Below are 20266 nucleotides of genomic sequence, written 5' to 3' on the forward strand. Positions count from 1 at the left end.
TATCCTAACTGTTCTTTTTTGGAGGCTGGAAAGGGATCAAATCCATTTTACATTTGGAGTAGTTTAAGGGAGACACAAGAAATAATTAGGAAGCACAGCACATGGCGTGTGGGAGATGGAAATCAAATTAAGATATGGCATGACAATTGGCTTCCTGACAAAAACAATCCTAAAGTGACTACTTTCCCTTTTCCTTTACTTAGAATGACACAGTAGCATCTTTGAAAAAATATGATGATCACAGTTGGGATGAAGAGGTTATCAGAAGTATTTTTGATCATCGTGATGCCAATCTTATTATGCAGATTCCCTCAGCCAGACACCAAAGTCAAGACAAATTAGTTTGGGCTCCATATGAGAATGGTAAATTCACAGTTAAGAGTTGCTATAAATCTCTAAACCCTAATCTAAGTACTGCGGAGATTCAAGGTTGGACTGCTCTCTGGCAGCTAAAAATTCCAGCGAAAGTGAAGATATTTTTCTGGCAAGCTTGTACTAACTGCCTTCCCACAAAGGATTTATTGAGGAGTAAGAGGGTGAATTGTGATGCTGAGTGTCTCTTTTGTGAAATTAAGGAAGAATCCATTCATCATCTGTTAGTGGATTGTTCTTATGCTAGAGCCTGCTGGAATTTAATGGGACTGAACATACCGTATCCTTCCACCCAACTCTTTACATCTTGGGCGAATTATTTGCTGGATAATACAGGAAAGGATCAATGTTGCTGTATAATAATGATTTGTTGGGAAATATGGCAGCAAAGAAATGCCAAATTATGGCATAACAGTACCATTATTCCTGTGTCTTCAACTTTATTCAAAGCTAGGAATTTCCTTTTTGATTGGAGGGCAGCAACTGCAAATAGCACACCAAGTTTAACCAATAGAAGCCAACATCCAGGGAATTGGTCCAAACCTCAAGCAGGTTTCTTGAAACTCAATGTAGATGCAGCCATTAATAAAGAAATTGCTCAAATGGGTTTTGGACATGTTTTAAGGGATGACAACGGAGCTTTCGTTGCTGCTAGAGGTGTTCCATGGAGAGGGGTTTTCTCACCTAGGGAAGCAGAAGCAGTGGCGGTAAGAGAAGCTTTAAGCTGGATTAAGAATCTACATTATGATAAAGTTTATGTTGAGACTGATTCTCTGTTAGTTGTGCAAGCCTTAAATGCTATTGAAGGAGACTCTTACTTCCATCTAGTTATTAGGGATATCAAAAACATGTTGTGTGAGTTTACACATGTGTTTTTAAATTTCGCTAAACGATCAGCGAATCGGGCAGCTCATGAGTTAACTAGGCAGTCCGTTTCTTTGCCTGATGTTAACTAGGCAGTCCGTTTCTTTGCCTGATTGTACGGAGTGGTTTGTTAACCCTCCCCCTATCATCTGTAATGCTTTGTCTTTGGATGTCATTTAATATATATGTTCTTTCTTTCAAAAAAAAAAAAAAACAAGAAGTAACTCCAAAATTCAATCAAATTGCCAAGACTTTATTGACACCTAGTTGCACTCTCATATGAAAATGGTGAGTTCGAGTCTTATTAAAGGTAATATTAATTTTTTTATATTTCAATAGATTGAAAAAAAGTAATTATGAACATATATTATTGTAATAGAATTAATTAATACTAAAAAAAAAAAATTCAATCAAATTAACAGATAGGATATGCGATCCGTCCGAATCCAACCACATGCCTATACCGCTATACGGGTAAAATACTAAAATTTGTCATGGTAGATTGCTTGTAATTTTAGACGTACGCCCGTAGTGGCACTCAACCTAAAAATCTATCTCTCTCCAAGAGAACGGGACTTCTCCCTCCCGAGCAATCTTATTTCGCCGGCGACACAACAACAAGAATAAGCAAACACTATCGGTTATTCTCCCTCAGGTTCGTTCTATCTGTTCACTCTATTCCCCTCCCTGTTTAAAACAAATTCAGATTTTCGATTTCTACCTTACACGCTATTTGATTTGTGATGTCATGTCGATCTCTTTCTCTTTGTGTGTGATTGAGGATTTTGAAGAGGCCAGTATGCGAATTTCATCCCTCAACTCTGGGCTGTGAGCCTGTGACCGTGTTTTGTTTCTGGTTGTAATCCTCGCGTCATGGTGGGTGGATCCCAGGCCCCATTCCTGGGAGGCGCCAATGTTGGAAGAGGTCAACACCGTTATGTCCCATCGCGTCTCTACCCTTTCCTGTTCCTTTGGGTCATTATCGGCCATTGCTTTATTACCGTCCACAATTTGCTTGTCTGCTACTAATTCTGCCCTTTAGTAGTCGTAGTCATTCAAAATATAAGCATTTATTGTTTTCTTAAATATTAATTTACAAATATGAACATCAATTTCATGTGTTAATAACATTGCTTTTCTTAGAACCGTGGCCGTCTAAAATTGTTTAAACCTAAATACGAATATACGATAGCATAAACTCAGAATATGCCCCTTTGCTGCAGTCACGTTTTATGTGCTCATACTTGGTAGTTGATACACACCATTTGTATATTTCTAAACTTCTAATCTATACAAGCTTCAACTTTTATTTATTTATTTATTTTATTGCAGAGCACTTTTAGACTACTACAAGAGGTTTGCTGGGCTGCGATCGACGACCCGGGCTGTCAAATAGATTTTCTATATTGACAGCCCCATTTTCTCCACGGGAAACAACAGTCCAACAGCCTCTCCAAAAGAGGAATAAGGTTGTTGAGTCAAACCCATCATTGAATTAATTTTGAACACGTTTATGTTTTTTTTTTTGTGTGTGTTATTTGGGGGTTATTTTTATCACAGAGGAGCCTAATCCTGTCCGGGTTCATCAATCTTCCTGTACTAATATTATGCAAGTGCTCATATTTTAGAACCTCTCTGGACATTTACTTGAATAATTTATTGGTATCTCTGTTGTTTATTTTAGGATTTTTTGATAGTCGTATGAAAGTAACTCTTGTAAGGTATCATGGGTTCCTTGTCTGGAATCCTTCAAAGGCCAGTACTTGCAGCCTCTGCAGTTGCCTTAGCTTCTGTTTCTGCCGATCTTCATGATAAATTGCAACCCTCCAAATCATCGGAAAGTTGTCTGTCATTGGAACAGCCAAGTTCTTTACACTCTACAGCAATTGAAGAAAACAAGAAATCATGGGTGCATCATATATCAGCTTCCAAGCTTGCTAACATGTCTTTTGTCACCAGAATACAAGTCCCAGTGTCGCACATACAAAGCCCTATTTCTACCTCCAGTCAAAGCTATTGTCCAAGTCATTTCACCTCTTCAGCTTTTTCCCCTGTTTTACTCAATTTGTATCGGACTGCAGCATTGGACAGGTCTGCAAATCCAGCTACATGTGTGCATCCTCTTCCTTCCTCACCTCACGAAGGATTATATATATGGCATTTGCCCAAGCCAAGTTCTATTGATATATCTGGATGTTCTGACTGCTCATCATCAAAGTCAAGGACACTGGTTATATTGCTAGGATGGTTAGGGGCAAAGCAGAGGCATCTCAAGAGATATGCAGAGTGGTATAACTCCAAAGGCTTCCATGCTGTCACATTTACATTTCCTTTGCCTGAGATTCTTAGCTATCAGGTTGGGGGGAAAACCGAGCACGATGTAGAATTGCTTGTAAATCATCTTGCTGATTGGTTGGAAGAAGAGCACGGAAAAAATTTGGTTTTCCACACTTTCAGCAACACTGGATGGTTAATGTGAGTCCCTCTCTCATTAGAAGCATCCCCCTTCCTCACCATGCAAGATATATATATAAATATATATATATATATATATATATATATATATATATATATATATATATATGTATATATATATATATATGTATGTATGTATGTATGTATGTATGTATGTATATATATAAGTCTTTTGTGGACCGTAGACCACTGCCTAATTGTTTTTCTTTTACAATCCTTAAAACAGTTATGGAGTCATTTTGGAGAAGTTACAGAAACAGTATCCTACACTAAAGGAAAGGATAAAGGGTTGTATAGTGGATTCTGCTCCTGTGGCTGCCGCTGACCCACAGGTAATATTGTCTGCAGACTATTTGTGATATAATCGTGCTGCATCACTTCTGGAAATACTGTATCTCAAGTAATGCTGGTTAAATAAATATTGATTTGGAGTACTTTTTCTTTCACTGACTTTACTTAGTTGTGCTGGATCTTGCCTTCTAATTTGCTTAATAAAAATGGCTATGAAGAACACTATGCTTAGCATTTCTGGAGGCTTCTGGATACAGATCTCCAAATTTATTCCATCTTTGCATTACTATGTTGTAAATCACTCATATGTATGGGGATTTTCAAATGTGTCCCTTTTCTGGATGTTTTCTTCCATTCATTTTCTTGTAATGTCATGCACGATATGCCTCAAGCAACTGTGAGCATTTGGATCATTGCATTTCCTTTTGAATTTGATCGAGTTTGCCTTATCTAGGTTTGGGCTTCAGGATTCTCAGCTGCTTTTCTTAAAAAGAATAGTATTGCAACCAAAGGTTTTGTAAACTTAAGTGAGCCTCATTCAGAGACAACGGTTGGAGCAAGGACAGTTGTAGATGCCAGACCTGCAGTAACTGAAGCAGCATTGTTACTAGTGCTGGAGAAGTTCTTTGAGGTGGTTTTGAATCTTCCAACGGTAAACAGGTAAAGACTTTTTGTGTACATGAACTTGATGTAAGTGTCTTAGTAGTCATGTCAATGCCAATGTAACTAGATTGTGTAGTTCTTTTCTGAAATGGATTGTTTAATAGCTCCTTGTTAACTGTACTTTTTGAAATCTCAGGAGGCTCTCTGATGTTTTGAATCTACTGACATCCCAACAACCCAGCTGCCCACAGTTATACATTTACAGCACAGCGGACAAAGTTATTCCTGCAGGGTCTGTGGAATCCTTTATAGAGGGACAGCGACGGACTGGTCGTGAGGTTAGAGCTTGCAACTTCATATCTACCCCCCATGTTGACCATTTCCGGAATGATCCAGAACTGTATACTTCTGAGCTCGCTCAATTTTTGGAGGATTGTGTGCTGACCTGTTGCAGCCATTCATCTTAAATAACTGCTAACCAGCCTCAAATTCTTTTATATTCTTTCCGTGAAAATACATACATGTACAATTCGTTGAAACAAAATAGAAGATACCCTTTTCCTGAGGTAAAGGTTAATAGAACCACATTGTTGAGTTTACATACTGACGGGAGATGCTGTTTTGACCATTTGCTCTAAATTCTTTTGGTGCTTGTTCTGTGCTTCATTTTTTACGTGTAAAGTATTGTTCAAAATGGAACATTTGCCCAATGAACTTGGTTCATCTTGTTCAAGGGCTTGGGGTATAAGCATTGTGCTCCAAAATATATTAACGTTATTCCAATTTCCAGCTTAACATAATGTCAAGGCCCAATCATTTCACTCAAAATTTACTTTTAGCGGTATGATGGGATTTAATTATTGTCAGGAATAGGATAATTTATAATGATTTTTGAAAAATTAAAAAATTGGAAGATAGAAAAAAAATAAATAAAAGACACATGTTTAGTATCACAATTATGTTAGGCATGATTCAAATCACATGGGAATTGGCTGGATTTCTTCGAGACTATCATGGCCATTTTGTGTTGGCTAAATCCGTTAGGCGTCCAGGTGCTATGCAACCTAGAGAAGATGAGGCTCAAGTTATTCGTGAAGCTTTAAGTTGGCTGAAGAATAATCATTGGGATGGAATCATTGTAGAAACGTATACTGAAATTTCTGACTACTAGTTTCAAGTAGACCAAGTTTGTCTCCTTTTGGTTTGCTTTTATAGGATATTAAAACTTTACTATTTGATTTTTAGGATGTTGTGTTTTGTCAGAGTTAATTCTAGTAATGGTCCTCCGACTATGTTGATTTTCCAAAATTAGTCCATGACTTTTAATTTGGACAATTTAGGTCCTTTGATTTCAAATTCTTTCCAATGTTGGTCCTTTCGTCAAATTTTGGTTAAGTTGAGGTCAAATGAAGGGGTAAAATTGTTCGTTCATCTGTTTAGTGTATTATTACTCGTATTTCTCATGTCCTATACGTTGTATATATGAATATAATCTCAATCGAAGTCATATAATCTCAGTCGAAGTCTCTTCGATTGAGATTATATTCATATATAGCGTATAGAACATGAGAAATACGAGTAATAATATACTAAACAGGTGAACGAACAATTTTATCCCTTCATTTGACCTCAACTTAACCAAAATTTGACGAAATGACCAACATTGGAAAGAATTTAAAAGTCAATGGACCTAAATTGTCCAAATTAAAAGTTGGAGACTAATTTAGGAAAATCAACATAGTCGGAGGACTATTTTGCTGGAATTAACTCTGTTTTGTCACGTGCAAAGGACTGTCAACTCAGTTGCTCCTCTGTTGGCTAGCTTTGCTTATTCTCAGTTTACTTGTACAGTCTGATTCTGAGATACTTTTAATTTCCTCTGTTGTAACTCATGACTTGTGATTATTAATGATATTTTTCTTTTATAATCAAAAAAAAAAAAAAGCTTTTCCTTAAAAAATAAAAAAGAAAAAAAAAAAAAAGAAGAGAGAAGCTTCCAGAGTCTCTCCTTGTCAATAAAAATAAATAAATAGTCTAAAAGGCTGCTTTTCTTCCTGTCTCCATGGCCTGTGAATCAGACTCCAAAATGGGCGCCGTAATCTATAATCCCTTCATTAACGACAGCCTGGGAGATGACGAGCTTCGTGCCGTGCTGGCAAGACTGGGGAGCGATAAGGACAAGGAAAACTTCGGGCTGGTCTGCAAGCGGTGGCTCCGCCTCCAGAGCACTGAGAGGAAGAAGCTCTGCGCCAGGGCTGGCCCCTTCATGCTCTGCCGACTCGCCGCACGCTTCACCCGCCTTCGCGAGCTGGATCTCTCCCAGTCTGTCTCGAGGTCCTTCTTCCCTGGCGTCACTGACGACGATCTCTCCGTCATCGCCACTGCATTCTCTTGCTTGCAAATTCTCAATCTTCAAAACTGCAAAGGTCAGCCCTTCTACTTTTGTTTTGCAATAGTTGTGGGTTATATTTTTGATCGATTAACTAACTTCAAATCGTATTCTTTTTCTTTCGCTGGGGTGGAATTATCACAACAATTTCAAGTTCATTTGTTAATTAATAGGTCTGAATTTAAAATAATAAAAAAAAATTGTTGAGAACTCCAAGGTTCTTAATAATTATTATTAATGAGAAACGTTTGTTAATATGGAGTGTATTGGGTTCATTAGTTAATTTAGTTTAACTTCAAAAAAACATCAAAATTGCAAGGATAAATTATTGGTCTTCCCTTTTCAAAGCATCATTCGCCACCAAGAATATGAAAACTAAATTAAGTTCACCCTAGAAATTTATATGAATAATTATATCGGAATGTGGAAAATTTTGAGTATTTCTCTTTTATTTTTGAGGCTAAATGTTTCGTGGATATAGGTACCAACAATGAATACTATTGTATGAACTATCAAGATCTGTAGTTTTCATATGTTGAACTGGCATAAAGTATCGTCCTGTTATTGTTGTTATTCTTATTATCATACCACTTGTGTATTTAGAATTGGTGGCTTTTGCCTAAGCCATACCATTTTTCACTTGTTAAGTAAATATTTGCTGAAAACAGATAAACATATTTACTAGTATATGTGTTTTGACTGCTAATATATGTTTAATTTCAATTTCCCTCTTTCTCTGTGATATGTAAATTGAGATATGAGCTTAGCTATTTTGGATGGTGTTTGAGGATTTACAGGCATAACAGATGTTGGAATGAGAGCCATTGGTTCTGGTCTCAGCTCTCTACAGTCCTTAGATGTCTCTTACTGCAGAAAGCTAACAGATAAGGGGCTATCAGCTGTTGCTGGAGGTTGTCATGACCTGAGGGCCTTGCATCTTGCTGGCTGCAGATTTGTGTCAGATGCATTATTGAAAGCTCTCTCGGAGAACTGTCATAATCTAGAAGAATTGGCTTTACAAGGATGCACCAACATTACTGATTCTGGTATCACTGTTCTTGTTGAAGGTTGTCATAGAATGAAACACTTAGATATCAACAAATGCAGCAATATTGGAAATACTGGTATATTTGATGTATCCAGAGTATGTTCAGCAACATTGGAAACATTGAAGATGTTAGACTGTTATAGAGTTGGTGACGAGTCAATCTCCAACGTGGCCAAATACTGTAAAAATTTGGAGACGCTTATAATTGGTGGCTGCCGGGACATATCTGATGAGTCTATGATATTACTGGCTGATGCTTGTAATAATAGTTTAAGGAGACTACGAATGGATTGGTGTTTAAATATTTCAGACGCTTCACTGGACAGCATTCTAATGCGGTGCAGAAAGCTTGAGGTTCTTGACATTGGTTGCTGTGAGGAGGTAACAGATGCTGCATTTCGGCAATTAGGAAATGAAGGGTGCAAGTTGGCTTTGAAGATTTTGAAAGTAAGTAATTGTTCAAAAATCACTGTTGCAGGAATAGACAAGCTTTTGAAGTCGTGTAATTCTCTTGAATATCTAGATGTCCGGTCCTGCCCACATATCACTAAAGCTGAGTGTGAGGAGGCAGGGTTGCAGTTTCCTGAATGTTGTAGTGTAATTTTTAATGGGAACTTGGGAGAACAAGATGTTTTAATTTGAGATATAATATTTGAGATTGAAAAGCTGAGGATTCTGCGAGTTGCTTCTGATGCAAAGGTAAACCAGCAAGCTATCTTTGAAGATCAATGGGGACATATAACAAGGAGCTATCTCTGAAGATCAATGGGGGGATATTTCCCTTATAAACAAGGAACTTATGCTGTCTGTCTTCTCTTTATTCTTTATCCTGTATTATTTGATTATTTGATTTGATACTAAAATTGTGATGTTCCTCTATCTGTCTTCTCTCTTTCGTCTGTCAGAAAATTTGTATATTATGGATGACAATTGCTTAACTAGCACTGGTATATGTCGTTAGGTTTAGTGTTGAAGATTGTTCTGGGTTTGGGTTTGGATGAGGCTGTGAATCCTGTGATTGATAAAATATGTTGTGATGATCTTCTTTTGAGATTGACTCCCTAGATCATATTCTAGGTTTATATGTTTTTTATTTTATTTTATCTAAAGTGTATATGTTTTCAAAAAAATGTAAAGTGTATATATGTGGTTGATATTTTTTTTTTAAATAATTAATTCTTTATAGCTAGCTTCCTTGGAGCTCATTATTTAATGAGGCTCGTCAACAAGTTCGTTGGTGTCGCCTACAAATTGATGTAAACGCCTACTTGATGAGGGCCAAGGAATTATCTTCATGTTCTGCACGGCATGAACTTTTACCACATACTGAAATCTGACTTCTTGATCATCAAAGGAATTGAAGCTGTCAACTTTTGGGTTGATGTGGTGCATGCACAACTGTGAAGTAGACAGTAGACACCAACCCGCTCCTATTAAAGTACACCAACCCACTCCTATTAAAGTGGAAGTCTGATACAACCATGGGAGCTGTAGTAGTAGTTGTTATATGGTGGGATAACCACTATTTTAGGTACTTCATGAGTAGTTATAACATGTAGTTGGATAGTGGATGATTAATGGGGTAGTGAGAACTGAGAAGTTTTATAATCATGTATAAATAGTTATTTATGTAAATGATAAATGAAAAAAAGACACTGAAGAATATAATGATGGTTTCTCTCCTCCTTATTTCGTTTTTTTTTTGAATTAAACTATCGATCGGATATAGTCATTCGGAATCGAGCTGCCACTTAAACACAACCATGTCTCTCTTCTCCCCCCTTCTTCTTCCCATTTTTTGGAGTTTAGCTCTTGAGTTGAAAAACAGCAATCCATACAGCCTTATTGTTGTATCAATTGGTGCTTTCATTATCAATCCGAAAAAATTATTTTTGAGACCTAAAAAAGTTATTGCTGATCGTGAATTCACAAAGGCTGTTATTTTGAGGAACTATGATGCCTGGAATGCATCACAGTTTTCAGGAAAGGAAAAAGATATTGTCCTACTTCAGCTAGAGTGTATGAGTGATGAGCATGTTGGTTACCGACATGGATCTCCATACATTGCTAGATATTTACTACCGTGGCTTTTTTATTTTTTAACCAGCGGCGGCTGCACCAAGTTTTGTTTTAGACTTACACAGTAGTAGTTTATAATAAACAATTAAACATCATAATCTCTTAGGCATGCAACTATGCAAGTGGATTCAACTTTTGCTTACGGGGTTTTACTTTTAAGTAAAGGAATACACTGCTAGTGCTGATTACTTTGTCTTATTAGATCCGATCTCAAGTCGCTTCTTCTTGCTCTTTTACCTTCCGTCATCTCCACCTACTCCTACTTGGTAATTTGATCGAACGACAGGCTACAGCTATTAAACTGATCCTCATCAGCTTTATTATTTTTCATAGTTCATCCATCAAATTGAAGGTGAGTCATCCGTACGTCCAGGAAAACTTGCTTTTTTTTTTCTTTTTTTTTTTTAGTTTTGTATTGTTTGCGGGAAAATGAATTTCTCAATCTCAAGGATGGCGTGCTTATCAGTGTTTGTTTGTTCTTCAATCTCCGTCTAATTCAGCAAGCTGTAGTATGAATTGAATATATATAGCTACTGGTAATACAAATTGGAATGGATATGCATTTTTTTTTTTGAGAATAGGAATGGATATGCATTATGTACAACATTATATTCATAAAAGAAAGAATATACTATGGGAGCAAAGAAAGAATATACTACATGTGATCGATTTTCCTTTCCCCTTCCTTCATAACAGTTGAACCCTAGCTAACGCGCGAGCGTGAATAAAAGATGATGGATCTAATTTGGCGTTGCGTTGAAATTTTTCAAGTTGTTCTTTGTTGTGGAAGCGGGAAGGAGGATGGAGCAGAAACGGAATGGGGTCAGCATTACAGTTACTCTCAAGTTATAAATAATTATGATTCCTTGTCAGAGGGGACAGTGACCTCCGCTCCAAGTACTAAACTTCCTTTCACAACCCAACCAAATGTGACGGCAAATGAAAATAGGCTGCGGTGGCAATGCGGCTTTCAGGCAGAATTAGAAATAGAGAGTGCTACTGATATAGACTATATTAAGAAGAAGCAAAAAACTTTGGCTGAGTTTCCAGCTTCTTTGTCCTCCACCAAACTTTCTTCTTCATCATTGTCATCGTCGTCTGTGAAACCGCCACCAGCAACTCCTTCACCTGCCTTTTCACAGAAGCGAAGTCAGGTTTCTCAACAGCCTTATTCATCCTTGACTTCTTCACACAAGGTGGTGAGTCAAGTTTCTCCAAACCGGACAAGAGATTTCCTTTCTTCCTCATCTATTTCAGACAAGCAAAGTGAAGTTTCTACAAAGCCAAGAGATTTCCTTTCTTCCTCTTCTGTTAATACAACTTCTTCATCATCATCTCCTGTTCCCAAAAAGCCCGACTTTTCCACCAAACCTACCTTATTTAAGGATTCAACAAATCATAATGCAAAAACTAAATACCATTGGGTTGACGGGGGTGCATCACCTACATTTTCAACTCCTGATGATATAAAAGGACTAATTGAGAAGGATATTGTGCCACAAGTTCTCAAGAAGCCTTTGTCTATCTCAACTTACAAGGATTACTTCCGTGCCTTACTGTATGCTGAGGACTGCTATCTGGAGGTAATTAGAGGCTTACATTTTTATTTATTACTACTTTGAGCATCTTATTGTACTTGGAGGCCACAATTCTTGTTTTTGTATAGTGTCATAAACTAATGTAAACTAGAGTTGAACTTTTCTATGAGAACTAACTAATGGTTTGGTGATGAAGCTAGGCAGGGCAATGCCAGATATGATAGGAAAAACCTAAACCTTGAGGAAAGAAATGTACTACATGATGTCAAAAAGTCATATCCTGGATGATTTTTGGACTTTAGTACCAATTTCAAATATAGATATGACCAGTTCCATTTTTTATGTGTAAAAAACAAGAGCCTTTCATGTGCTGGAATGGGAAGTTCATTGACTTAACTCTAGTTATGTTGCTGGAGATTTCATATGACTTATCAAGGAACTCTGGACGGTGTTGCATCAGATACCAATTTACTTCTTCATTCAAATATTTAGTTTCACTTTATCATCATAAAGAAAGTACTTACACCTTTTATTTTTGTTTAGAAATGGGATCATTTTGAAATGAAGAATGTCACCTTGGGGTTGCACTATGCAGCAACTTACAAAAGAAGTAGACTCAATAGCTTAGATCAGGATGATCAAAAGGGTGAAAAGACATTTGTAGCATTTGAGATTGACAAAGTTCCAGAGAAAAGGCCTTTCCTGTTATCTAGGGATTTCGTCTCACTGCGACCATCAAAGAAGAATTTCCTGCTCTTTGAGGTTAGCACTGAACTTCTAATTTATAATAGACAATTTAGTACTTTTGAAGCATTTATGTTCCCTATTGCACTGACTATAACTGATTCCAATCTTCTCCGGCAATATCACTTGCCTTAGTTCTAGCTTTTAAACAGCACTTCATCAGCATATGTGTTATAGTTCTTATAGATGTAGTAGAAGCCAGCATCTACTGTGCCAAGTATTGAATCAAGGACTTCTGTTAGCATTTCATATTCTATGATCTCTTCGTTAATGTTTCAGATAATTTGTGGAAACCGCTGAACTTAGCTATCATAATGCCAAAAATCCATGGCAACATATTGCTTTTTGTCTGGGATATTTAACTGGTAACAACTGAAGTTCTTCTCTTTATTTTAACTTCTACCTCTGTGCTTCTATTTACAACAGGGCCTTGTCTACCGTGTGGTGAAAAGCAATCTATTACTAGCAGAATTTGGAGAAGATTTTCACTCTCAGCATTGTCCAGACTACAAATATGATGTCAAGTTCTCATTCAACAGAGTTTGTTTGAAACGTGCTCACCAGGCAATTGAGTCCGCATCAGGTCCCTTGTTCAGGAACTTCCTATTCCCTGAATTCCTTCCAGAAAATAGACTTCTCTCCAAGCATTCCTTTGCTTATAAGACACTTGACTCGGAGCAATCCTCTGCCCTTGATAAGATTCTGAGACTCCAGGCTTCACCTCCTTACCTTGTGAAGGGACCAATATCTGTTACAAAAACTGGAAATCTGATTGTTGCAGCAGTAGTGGAACTGTGCCGAGCATCTCCGCTGAACAGGGTTCTTTTGTGTGCACCTTCAAACAAAACATGTGACGTAATCCTGAGAGCACTCAAGAAGCAGGTTCCTGATCATGACATGTTTCGGGCCAATGCAGCATTCCGAGAACGGGATGGAGTGCCTCTAGACATTCTTCCTTCCTGCCTATATGAAGATGAAACAGAGTGTTTTTCTTGTCCTTTGCTGAACGAACTCTGTAGATATAAGGTCATTTTATCCACTTTTATGAGTAGCTACCGACTGCACAATGAGGGAATAAGGGCTGGGCATTTCAGTCATATCATTTTAGTGGATGCCTCATCTGCCACTGAACCGGAGACACTAGTCCCATTGGCTAACTTTGCCACGGAGGGTACAGTAACTTTAGTCACCGGTGAACCATCAAATCATTCAGGCTGGGTACGGTCCCCTATGGCACGGAAGTTTGGTTTGGCACGTTCTTACTTTGAGAGACTCTGCGGTAGCAAGCTATACATGAGCCTTGATCCAAATGCCATTACAGTGCTGAGGGATAAATATCAAAGTTGTTAAGGTGATGCATGCATGTAGGAACGTGCCATTTATATTTGGTGATGAAGCCAAGCGAGCTCTTTGTTTTGTTAGGTTAAGACTCAGTATTGTATTTCCTCCTTGTATAAGTTTGTCTGTCTCTATGTACTCTCGTTGCATGGTTATATGCCAATTCTGTGTAAGTGGTTGCTGTGAATATAACATATGAGTTATCACTGATTGATTAATTTCGCCATGGTGCGCTCTTATATTGCAATCCTAAACCCAAAAACCAAAAGCAATATTTTTCATCCGGCAGGAAAAAAAAAAAGCCAAAGTTTAATGGACCTGATTAGTTCAACATATAAGCTGGTGGTACACGACACTGGACAAATGAAAATAGATTGCAGGCAGGAGCAGGACACTGAACAAATGACAAGCAACTTTGAACTCAGAGTACAAACCATAAATTAATAAAAGACCTGTTGCACAATACACATCTGCACATCATCTCATCATTGATAATGCAAAGTAAAACAGAGGTGTTGATAGGAATAAACTGTGAAAAGGCTGCAAAACCTATTTCTTCCTACTGATGTCCATTGATGGATGATACTTTAGTTTAATCCAATTCCAGATGGCATATCATATTCCTCCTTTTCATTCCCTATGAATAAGAACACAAGCAATTCAATACTAAGTTATTACTTCAATGGTTCATTATTAAATTTAAAAACATAAAGAGGATAAGAAACGTACCATCTGATTATGGAACCAAAAAGGAAATGCTGCATGATAGGAACCTTCTGCAAAACTTCAATTTTATACATCTTAAGCAAACCACTATTAACCTTATTCCAATTTGGCACCCCACTTATATCGTCCAACATTGGAGAATGTTCTGCAAACAATCCCTTCTTCACCTTCTTTATGAAAGAGATGCATGAGAGATACAAGTACTCGTTTGAAAAGTTCTCCAAGATATCTTGATTATGAATTGATTTTGGCTTCATGTACTTGTGATCAATTAACTGTGAGGACCCAAAAATAAATGGCAAAAAGTGATAGTCATCTAGTCCCCACACCCCATGGGAACCTGCAGGTTCAAGATTATAGGTCAATTGCAATTTCCTCATCAGCTCCAAGTATTTTAGAAAAACCCTAGCAACAAGAGCTTGATAATCATCTTCTTTCACAACTCCTAATCTTGCTAAACAATACAACCAGGCGGCGAAATTTGTTTCATGGCCTGTTCCTATTAAGAAAAAAAAAATGGGGTTATAACAGTACAAGTGAGTATGTAAGAAACAGCAATATTAACAAACCAAGCAGGTCCAAATGAGAATTTAAGATCTTTTTTTTAAAAAAAATTCAAAAAAAAGAAGATATTTTTTAAAAAATATTTCCTTGAAATGCTAATCAATTCAGGACAATGACAAAATTGCAAGTTTCACTCCCTTAATTATCTTAGAACAGATCTAGTGTGGGGTAAAAAATTAGGATGCCTTAATGATTGTTCACTTAAATTCTGGTTCATTCTAGTAATCAGATTTGCATATAAGAAATAACATTTAAACTGCATCTGAAACACCAAATCAGACAATAATATCACCTAACAGACATAAGAGTTTCAAGTGTGCATCATAAGACTGGATTATCCCAAAAACTAATCCTTGTTTTGCTACCAATATCATTTAAAACATCAAGCAAACTGCACTAAGATATTCATACTTGATTACTTAAAATTAAGCCCAACCGCAACTGAAATTCATTTTTTTTAAATCAAAACTTGTGCCAGCCTATTCTTTGTTGCGGTAATAAAATTTATATTTGTTTTTTCTTCTAACAACAATTAACAAAATAATTTATACAAAAATTACTTGCAGATAATCACAAATTTGGTAAAATCCCACACCATAGTCGATTCGGCTAGCGTTGCCAAAACTATCAGTGAAGTAGGGAACAAGCTCCACTGTAGCCGAATGGAGCTCCTTTGGAAGGAATTGAATCATGAAAGATTCAGCGCCGGAGCACATTCGCTCGTGCCAGGTCCGATAAGCTACGTTCCCGTATCGGGAGGATTGAGGCGCCGGAGGGATCTCATCGACGTAGGAAATCAAGGTTTGGAGGACTGAAACCAGAGCGGAGACAGCGGAGGAGACATGGCATGGATCGGAGAGCTTGTGGGAGCGAATAGACTCGGAGAGGGCGACAACGAAGCCGAGGAAGTTCTGGCAAGCATCAGAGGAGTGGAAGCGATCGACGTCGATTTGAGACTGGATTTTCTTTGTCGGATACTGAAATTGGTAGGGAGGGGAAAGAGGGGACACCTTTTGGGACTGCGGGACAGGCGTACGGATGATGGTTTCCTTAGTGTTGGCAGGGGGGAGGTTCACAGCCGGAGCACGGATGGGGATGTAGGTAGGGTTGGCGGAGGGAGGTGGACAGGGATAGGAGGTGGGGCCGCCGCAGTTCACGCAGGCTCCCGTGGCGGCGTGTTGGTGAGGGTGGGCGGTTGGCGGTGGTGGAAATGGTTGATCTGGTTGTTGATGCGGTGAAGGTGAAGCGCTGTGGTGGGGTTCCATTTTGGGTTATGCGAATGAATGAATGAATGAAGAAAGGAAATTTATACTGGGCCTTGCCCAAGGTGGATGATGATGGGTTGATGGCAACTCTGGTCTATTTTAAATTGTGGTGCTGGTTCAAAAATAATTTTTTAGATTTTATACCTACAATTGACACATTTTATTTTTGGTTTCAGTAAACAAATTAGAGAAAGATCACATAATAATTACATTGTGGATTTCTGATTTTTATTTTCTGTACCGGTAAATAAATAAAGACACATCACAAAGTAATTATGTGTTATGTTAAGTGTGGTAGACGCATAACATGCTGGTTCATATTTTGTATTTTTAATTAACAATTTGTGTTATGCAAAGCAATTTTTAGACCAAGGCTCACGATGCAATATGAACTTTAATTCATTGTATAATAATTGTGTCAACTCGCCTTTTATGTGTAGAAAATAAATTACTAAATTAATAATTTAAATTTCATGAAAAAAAAACCCTACTCCACTTATTAGAATATTAATTTTATTATTTAATTTATTTAACTAGTGAGAAATAAATTGTTGATAATAATTAGTAGTAGTATAAATATACAGATGCGATAGTAATATTATGGGTGCGTTTGGTTCGCACATGAGAATCGGAATCGGAGTGGGTATCAAATACTTGGTAAGGGTAATAGGTTTTGGTTAAAGATGTTTGGTAGTTGGGTGGAATGTGATTGATTATTAATAGTTGAGGAAGAAATGAGAAAGAGAAATGAAACCCTTATTTAATAAGAGTATGAGTTTTCTCATTAATGGGGGTATTCCAAACACATAATAGCATTCTCAAAACTTATCAACCAAACACTAGCAATCACTTTCATACCCATTCCTTATACCTAAACCCACCAACCAAACACACCCTATGTGAATAAAGTAACATTGCAAAGTTGATGATCCGAATAATTGTCAACACCGGAAGCAATGGATTGGCATTTAAAAGAAGAGACAGGCAGCCAGAACTCCTCCTGCCTGAGTAGTGAGTCCCAACATGTGTCTCGTTTAATTCCACCAGAACTGATTGTGAGAATTTTCGTCATTACAAACAATTTGACGAACAAGAAGCAGCAGAATACTAGTTACGCACTCCATGGCAAAAAAAAAAAAACAAACATACCAGCTGCTTCCAACACAAAATCTATTATACTTATACCCCCGAACAACTTTTAGGCATTAGTTTAACACAAACATTAGGACAGTAGTAGATTAGTTAGCATGAAGTATAGAGACTAAAGAGTCAACACTCGCTGGGAAGAACATTCAAGAAATGATAGACCTCCTCTTCATCGATGACTCCAACTTTCGTTAAACATACTGCACAACACACATGTTTAAAAGTTCCACTGTTATCAGAAGCTGCCTCTGCTTCACCCTTCCTTTTGCCCCACTTTCGTTTACTTCCAAGCTGTGTCATCACTTCGTCATTGATCTTACAATTGACCACAAAAATGGCTCGATATTGTGTTACATTCTTTTCATGCCTGCAAGATCCCAGATCATTTGGCATTATTAGATTAGATTAACAATACAAGGGAAGCAAACCTTGGCACTAAAAATCAGATGTACAAGTCATTTTCAAATTTAAATACCAAATATATTTTTTCACCACCCACTCTTACTTTCTAGCATTAAACTAAAAGGAGGCTAAAATGTTACTACTACTTTTATCACCATATCTTCTCTTTTGTTTTCATCATCTGTTGTTTGTAGCTATCTATTATCAAATATGCCTATCATCAAATCATTGACAAAAAAGTGTCCATTCCTCTGTATTCTCAAACACTTGTAAGATCATAAAATGATTCTTGCAATGGAGACCGTCTAGAAGGCATAGCATCAATATGGTCACAGATTGTTGTATATAGCCCAAATGCAATCAAGAGATGGAAGATGCTCAAGTCAAGCAGTCAAGCGTGAGTATTTGTCTCCAAGTATGGGGTTTCAGTTCGATGGGTTGGTACAAACAAATACTAATACTGTCACTCTAGAGATGTATTCTTAATCATAATAAAAGAGCTGCTTCGCTCCTATGGACATAAGCATATTGTTGAACCACGTAAACCCATGTATTCTTCTTTATCTCATTGCTTTCAATCTTTAATCTTGTCTAGATTTTTCAACAAAAATGTTCTGATGTGCCAAGAGCATGAGACATGAGTTATAACTCACCACCTTAGATCCAGATAGGATGTGAGATTTGACTTCTGGTGTCAAACTCAAAAACATTTTCACTCTGTGCATAAGTTCCTGACCATAATATTGTTATTTTTACAATACAAAAGTTGTAGTAACTAATACTACTAGCTGAAGATTTATTAATAGTACTAGCTATGTATTTTCTTTTTAAAATCAAAGCAAGCCTAAACAAGAGATTGCTCTGATGAAGTAGTTCACTTGACCTTAAAAAAATCAAATATTAACATCTGAGGAAACATCTCCATCACTAACAACAGCTCTTAAGTCTTAACTCTACCTATGTATTTTAACTTTCAGCTAAACGCATTTTAATGGCTTGACCATTGCAGCCTTCTTTCCAAAAGGGATACATTAACAAAGCTCAATTCAAACCCGTACCCAATCTATGAATTGATAGGGATTCATCCTAAATGTCAGTTAAACGAATAACAACTAACCAATCAGAGAGATCTCAACTAAGACAGGAGCTTGAGGAGAGAATATAACCACACTGCATACCTCTGGCAATCAAGACAGAGCGTGGTGAAGCAAGCCGGGCAACTGAGTATGGCATCAGAAGTACGGCCACCCCTTTTCTTTCGAACCCATGATTCGTCCTTGTCGTCGAGGTCGGAATCGTAAAATTCTGGCTTGATGGAGTAGTCTATCTCATCATCATCAGAAACTAAGAAAAATAGAAACAATTATATGTCAACCACAACTATAAACTTAGTCCTGAAATAATCATAGAACTGACCGAAATGCTTTACCAGATTTCTGCGAAACAGATGGCGACGCTTCTCTCTGCTTTCCATCATTCATTTCTTTCTTTATGTGAGACAACCGCCTCTCAGTTGAGACGAGAGCAGCGCTGATGGTCCCGATACCGATTAGCCCGAAATTTGGCGTGTCAATTGGGTCTCCGAACAGGGTGGTCACGCGGGCGAATAAAAGGGAAAAGGGAAGAAGAAATTCACCCAATCTTCTTAGTTTAGGTGAAATTAATAAATTATGGGCTACCAATACCTCGTGGTCCAGCACTAGATTATACTCTTATATGGGTGAATTCGTATTCAATTTATTCAAAATGAATTTGAAACAGTGTGGATGAATCTGCTTTAGCTCAAAAATCAATTAGGTTCTTGAACTTTAAAAAAAAATGTAATTGCACCATTTTAAGATATTATATCGGGGCAATGAAGTCCAATAGTCGGTAATTGACCTGCTATTACAGGTCATTCTTATTCCGGCATCATCTCATGCGAGTTCTGACGACGCCTCAACGAGGTGCTCATTGGATCGATGGATAGACGAACGATTTTGCTGAGATTTTTCTTGGAGGAAGATAGAATGAGAGCTTGGTTGCGAAGCCAGGCAATGGTGGATTGAGTACATCTTTAGTTCACGCAGTGGTCACCAGATCGGAGTGCATACAAAGATTTGCCGATGGCTCTGGTATAGATTAACTTACTTAATCTGTCGATTCATTTGTTCAATATAGAGATGATTGCTCAAATTTATAAACCGGTGGGGAAAGCGGTTACCTTAGGCACAGGGATGAATCAAAGGACATGGGCAAATATGGGCAAGGTGAGAGTAGAAATTGATGCATCAAAACTTGTTGTTGAACGAATTTGTGTTGAGATTTATGAAAATAGAGGAGAATTGAATGGTTTTTGGCAAATGATATAGGTGGATAAGGTGTCAACTTACTGTTCTATCTGTAAGCGATTTAGCCATACACTAACAGTTTGTTGGAGGGC

General features: G+C 37.5%; 5 protein-coding genes across 8 annotated transcripts; 3 read left to right on the top strand and 2 right to left on the bottom strand.

Annotated features, from left to right (window-relative positions):
• The first annotated feature begins 1741 nt into the window (after positions 1-1741).
• LOC116006916 (transmembrane protein 53) lies at positions 1742-5388 on the top strand. 4 transcript variants are annotated; one of them, XM_031247433.1, is made up of 7 exons: positions 1742-1891; positions 2028-2161; positions 2569-2705; positions 2921-3711; positions 3938-4043; positions 4457-4662; positions 4802-5388. In XM_031247433.1, the coding sequence occupies exons 4-7, from the start codon at positions 2963-2965 to the stop codon at positions 5070-5072; spliced, it is 1332 nt and encodes a 443-aa protein (XP_031103293.1). In that variant the 5' UTR covers positions 1742-1891; positions 2028-2161; positions 2569-2705; positions 2921-2962; the 3' UTR covers positions 5073-5388. The 4 variants fall into 4 exon arrangements, with proteins under 4 accessions (XP_031103293.1, XP_031103294.1, XP_031103292.1 ...); XM_031247434.1 differs by lacking the exon at positions 2028-2161 and having other exon boundaries at positions 1745-1891; XM_031247432.1 differs by lacking the exon at positions 1742-1891 and having other exon boundaries at positions 1900-2161.
• A 1264-nt stretch (positions 5389-6652) lies between these two features.
• On the top strand, positions 6653-9144 carry LOC116006917 (F-box/LRR-repeat protein 20). Its single transcript, XM_031247437.1, has 2 exons — positions 6653-7031; positions 7792-9144. Exons 1-2 carry the CDS (start codon positions 6668-6670, stop codon positions 8682-8684), a joined length of 1257 nt encoding a protein of 418 aa, XP_031103297.1. The 5' UTR covers positions 6653-6667; the 3' UTR covers positions 8685-9144.
• Positions 9145-10276: 1132 nt separating this feature from the next.
• Positions 10277-13980, top strand: LOC116006424 (probable RNA helicase SDE3). The gene is made up of 4 exons (XM_031246788.1): positions 10277-10473; positions 10818-11704; positions 12203-12421; positions 12830-13980. Exons 2-4 carry the CDS (start codon positions 10853-10855, stop codon positions 13751-13753), a joined length of 1995 nt encoding a protein of 664 aa, XP_031102648.1. The 5' UTR covers positions 10277-10473; positions 10818-10852; the 3' UTR covers positions 13754-13980.
• A 69-nt stretch (positions 13981-14049) lies between these two features.
• On the bottom strand, positions 14050-16319 carry LOC116006425 (serine/threonine-protein phosphatase 2A activator). The gene is made up of 3 exons (XM_031246789.1): positions 15627-16319; positions 14471-14966; positions 14050-14378 (listed from the first exon to the last, which is right to left on the bottom strand). Exons 1-3 carry the CDS (start codon positions 16294-16296, stop codon positions 14372-14374), a joined length of 1173 nt encoding a protein of 390 aa, XP_031102649.1. The 5' UTR covers positions 16297-16319; the 3' UTR covers positions 14050-14371.
• A 938-nt stretch (positions 16320-17257) lies between these two features.
• Positions 17258-19505, bottom strand: LOC116006331 (E2F-associated phosphoprotein). The gene is made up of 3 exons (XM_031246661.1): positions 19274-19505; positions 19023-19188; positions 17258-17809 (listed from the first exon to the last, which is right to left on the bottom strand). The coding sequence occupies exons 1-3, from the start codon at positions 19323-19325 to the stop codon at positions 17566-17568; spliced, it is 462 nt and encodes a 153-aa protein (XP_031102521.1). The 5' UTR covers positions 19326-19505; the 3' UTR covers positions 17258-17565.
• Positions 19506-20266: the final 761 nt, after the last annotated feature.

This window comes from Ipomoea triloba, chromosome 15 (genome assembly GCF_003576645.1).
Source record: "Ipomoea triloba cultivar NCNSP0323 chromosome 15, ASM357664v1".
NCBI lineage: Eukaryota > Viridiplantae > Streptophyta > Magnoliopsida > Solanales > Convolvulaceae > Ipomoea > Ipomoea triloba.

Bases quoted from the DNA above. Each gene is read 5' to 3' on its own strand.
- LOC116006916 (XM_031247433.1), top strand. From the start codon at position 2,963: ATGGGTTCCTTGTCTGGAATCCTTCAAAGGCCAGTACTTGCAGCCTCT. The intron at 3,712-3,937 runs GTGAGTCCCTCT...TCCTTAAAACAG, and splicing joins AGCAACACTGGATGGTTAAT to TTATGGAGTCATTTTGGAGA. The intron at 4,663-4,801 runs GTAAAGACTTTT...TTGAAATCTCAG, and splicing joins AATCTTCCAACGGTAAACAG to GAGGCTCTCTGATGTTTTGA.
- LOC116006917 (XM_031247437.1), top strand. From the start codon at position 6,668: ATGGCCTGTGAATCAGACTCCAAAATGGGCGCCGTAATCTATAATCCC. The intron at 7,032-7,791 runs GTCAGCCCTTCT...GAGGATTTACAG, and splicing joins CAATCTTCAAAACTGCAAAG to GCATAACAGATGTTGGAATG.
- LOC116006424 (XM_031246788.1), top strand. From the start codon at position 10,853: ATGATGGATCTAATTTGGCGTTGCGTTGAAATTTTTCAAGTTGTTCTT. The intron at 11,705-12,202 runs GTAATTAGAGGC...ATTTTTGTTTAG, and splicing joins CTGAGGACTGCTATCTGGAG to AAATGGGATCATTTTGAAAT. The intron at 12,422-12,829 runs GTTAGCACTGAA...TATTTACAACAG, and splicing joins AGAATTTCCTGCTCTTTGAG to GGCCTTGTCTACCGTGTGGT.
- LOC116006425 (XM_031246789.1), bottom strand. From the start codon at position 16,296: ATGGAACCCCACCACAGCGCTTCACCTTCACCGCATCAACAACCAGAT. The intron at 14,967-15,626 runs GTGTGGGATTTT...TTTTCTTAATAG, and splicing joins CGCTAGCCGAATCGACTATG to GAACAGGCCATGAAACAAAT.
- LOC116006331 (XM_031246661.1), bottom strand. From the start codon at position 19,325: ATGAATGATGGAAAGCAGAGAGAAGCGTCGCCATCTGTTTCGCAGAAA. The intron at 19,189-19,273 runs GTAAAGCATTTC...TATTTTTCTTAG, and splicing joins ATCTGTTTCGCAGAAATCTG to TTTCTGATGATGATGAGATA. The intron at 17,810-19,022 runs GTATGCAGTGTG...GGGATCTTGCAG, and splicing joins CTCTGTCTTGATTGCCAGAG to GCATGAAAAGAATGTAACAC.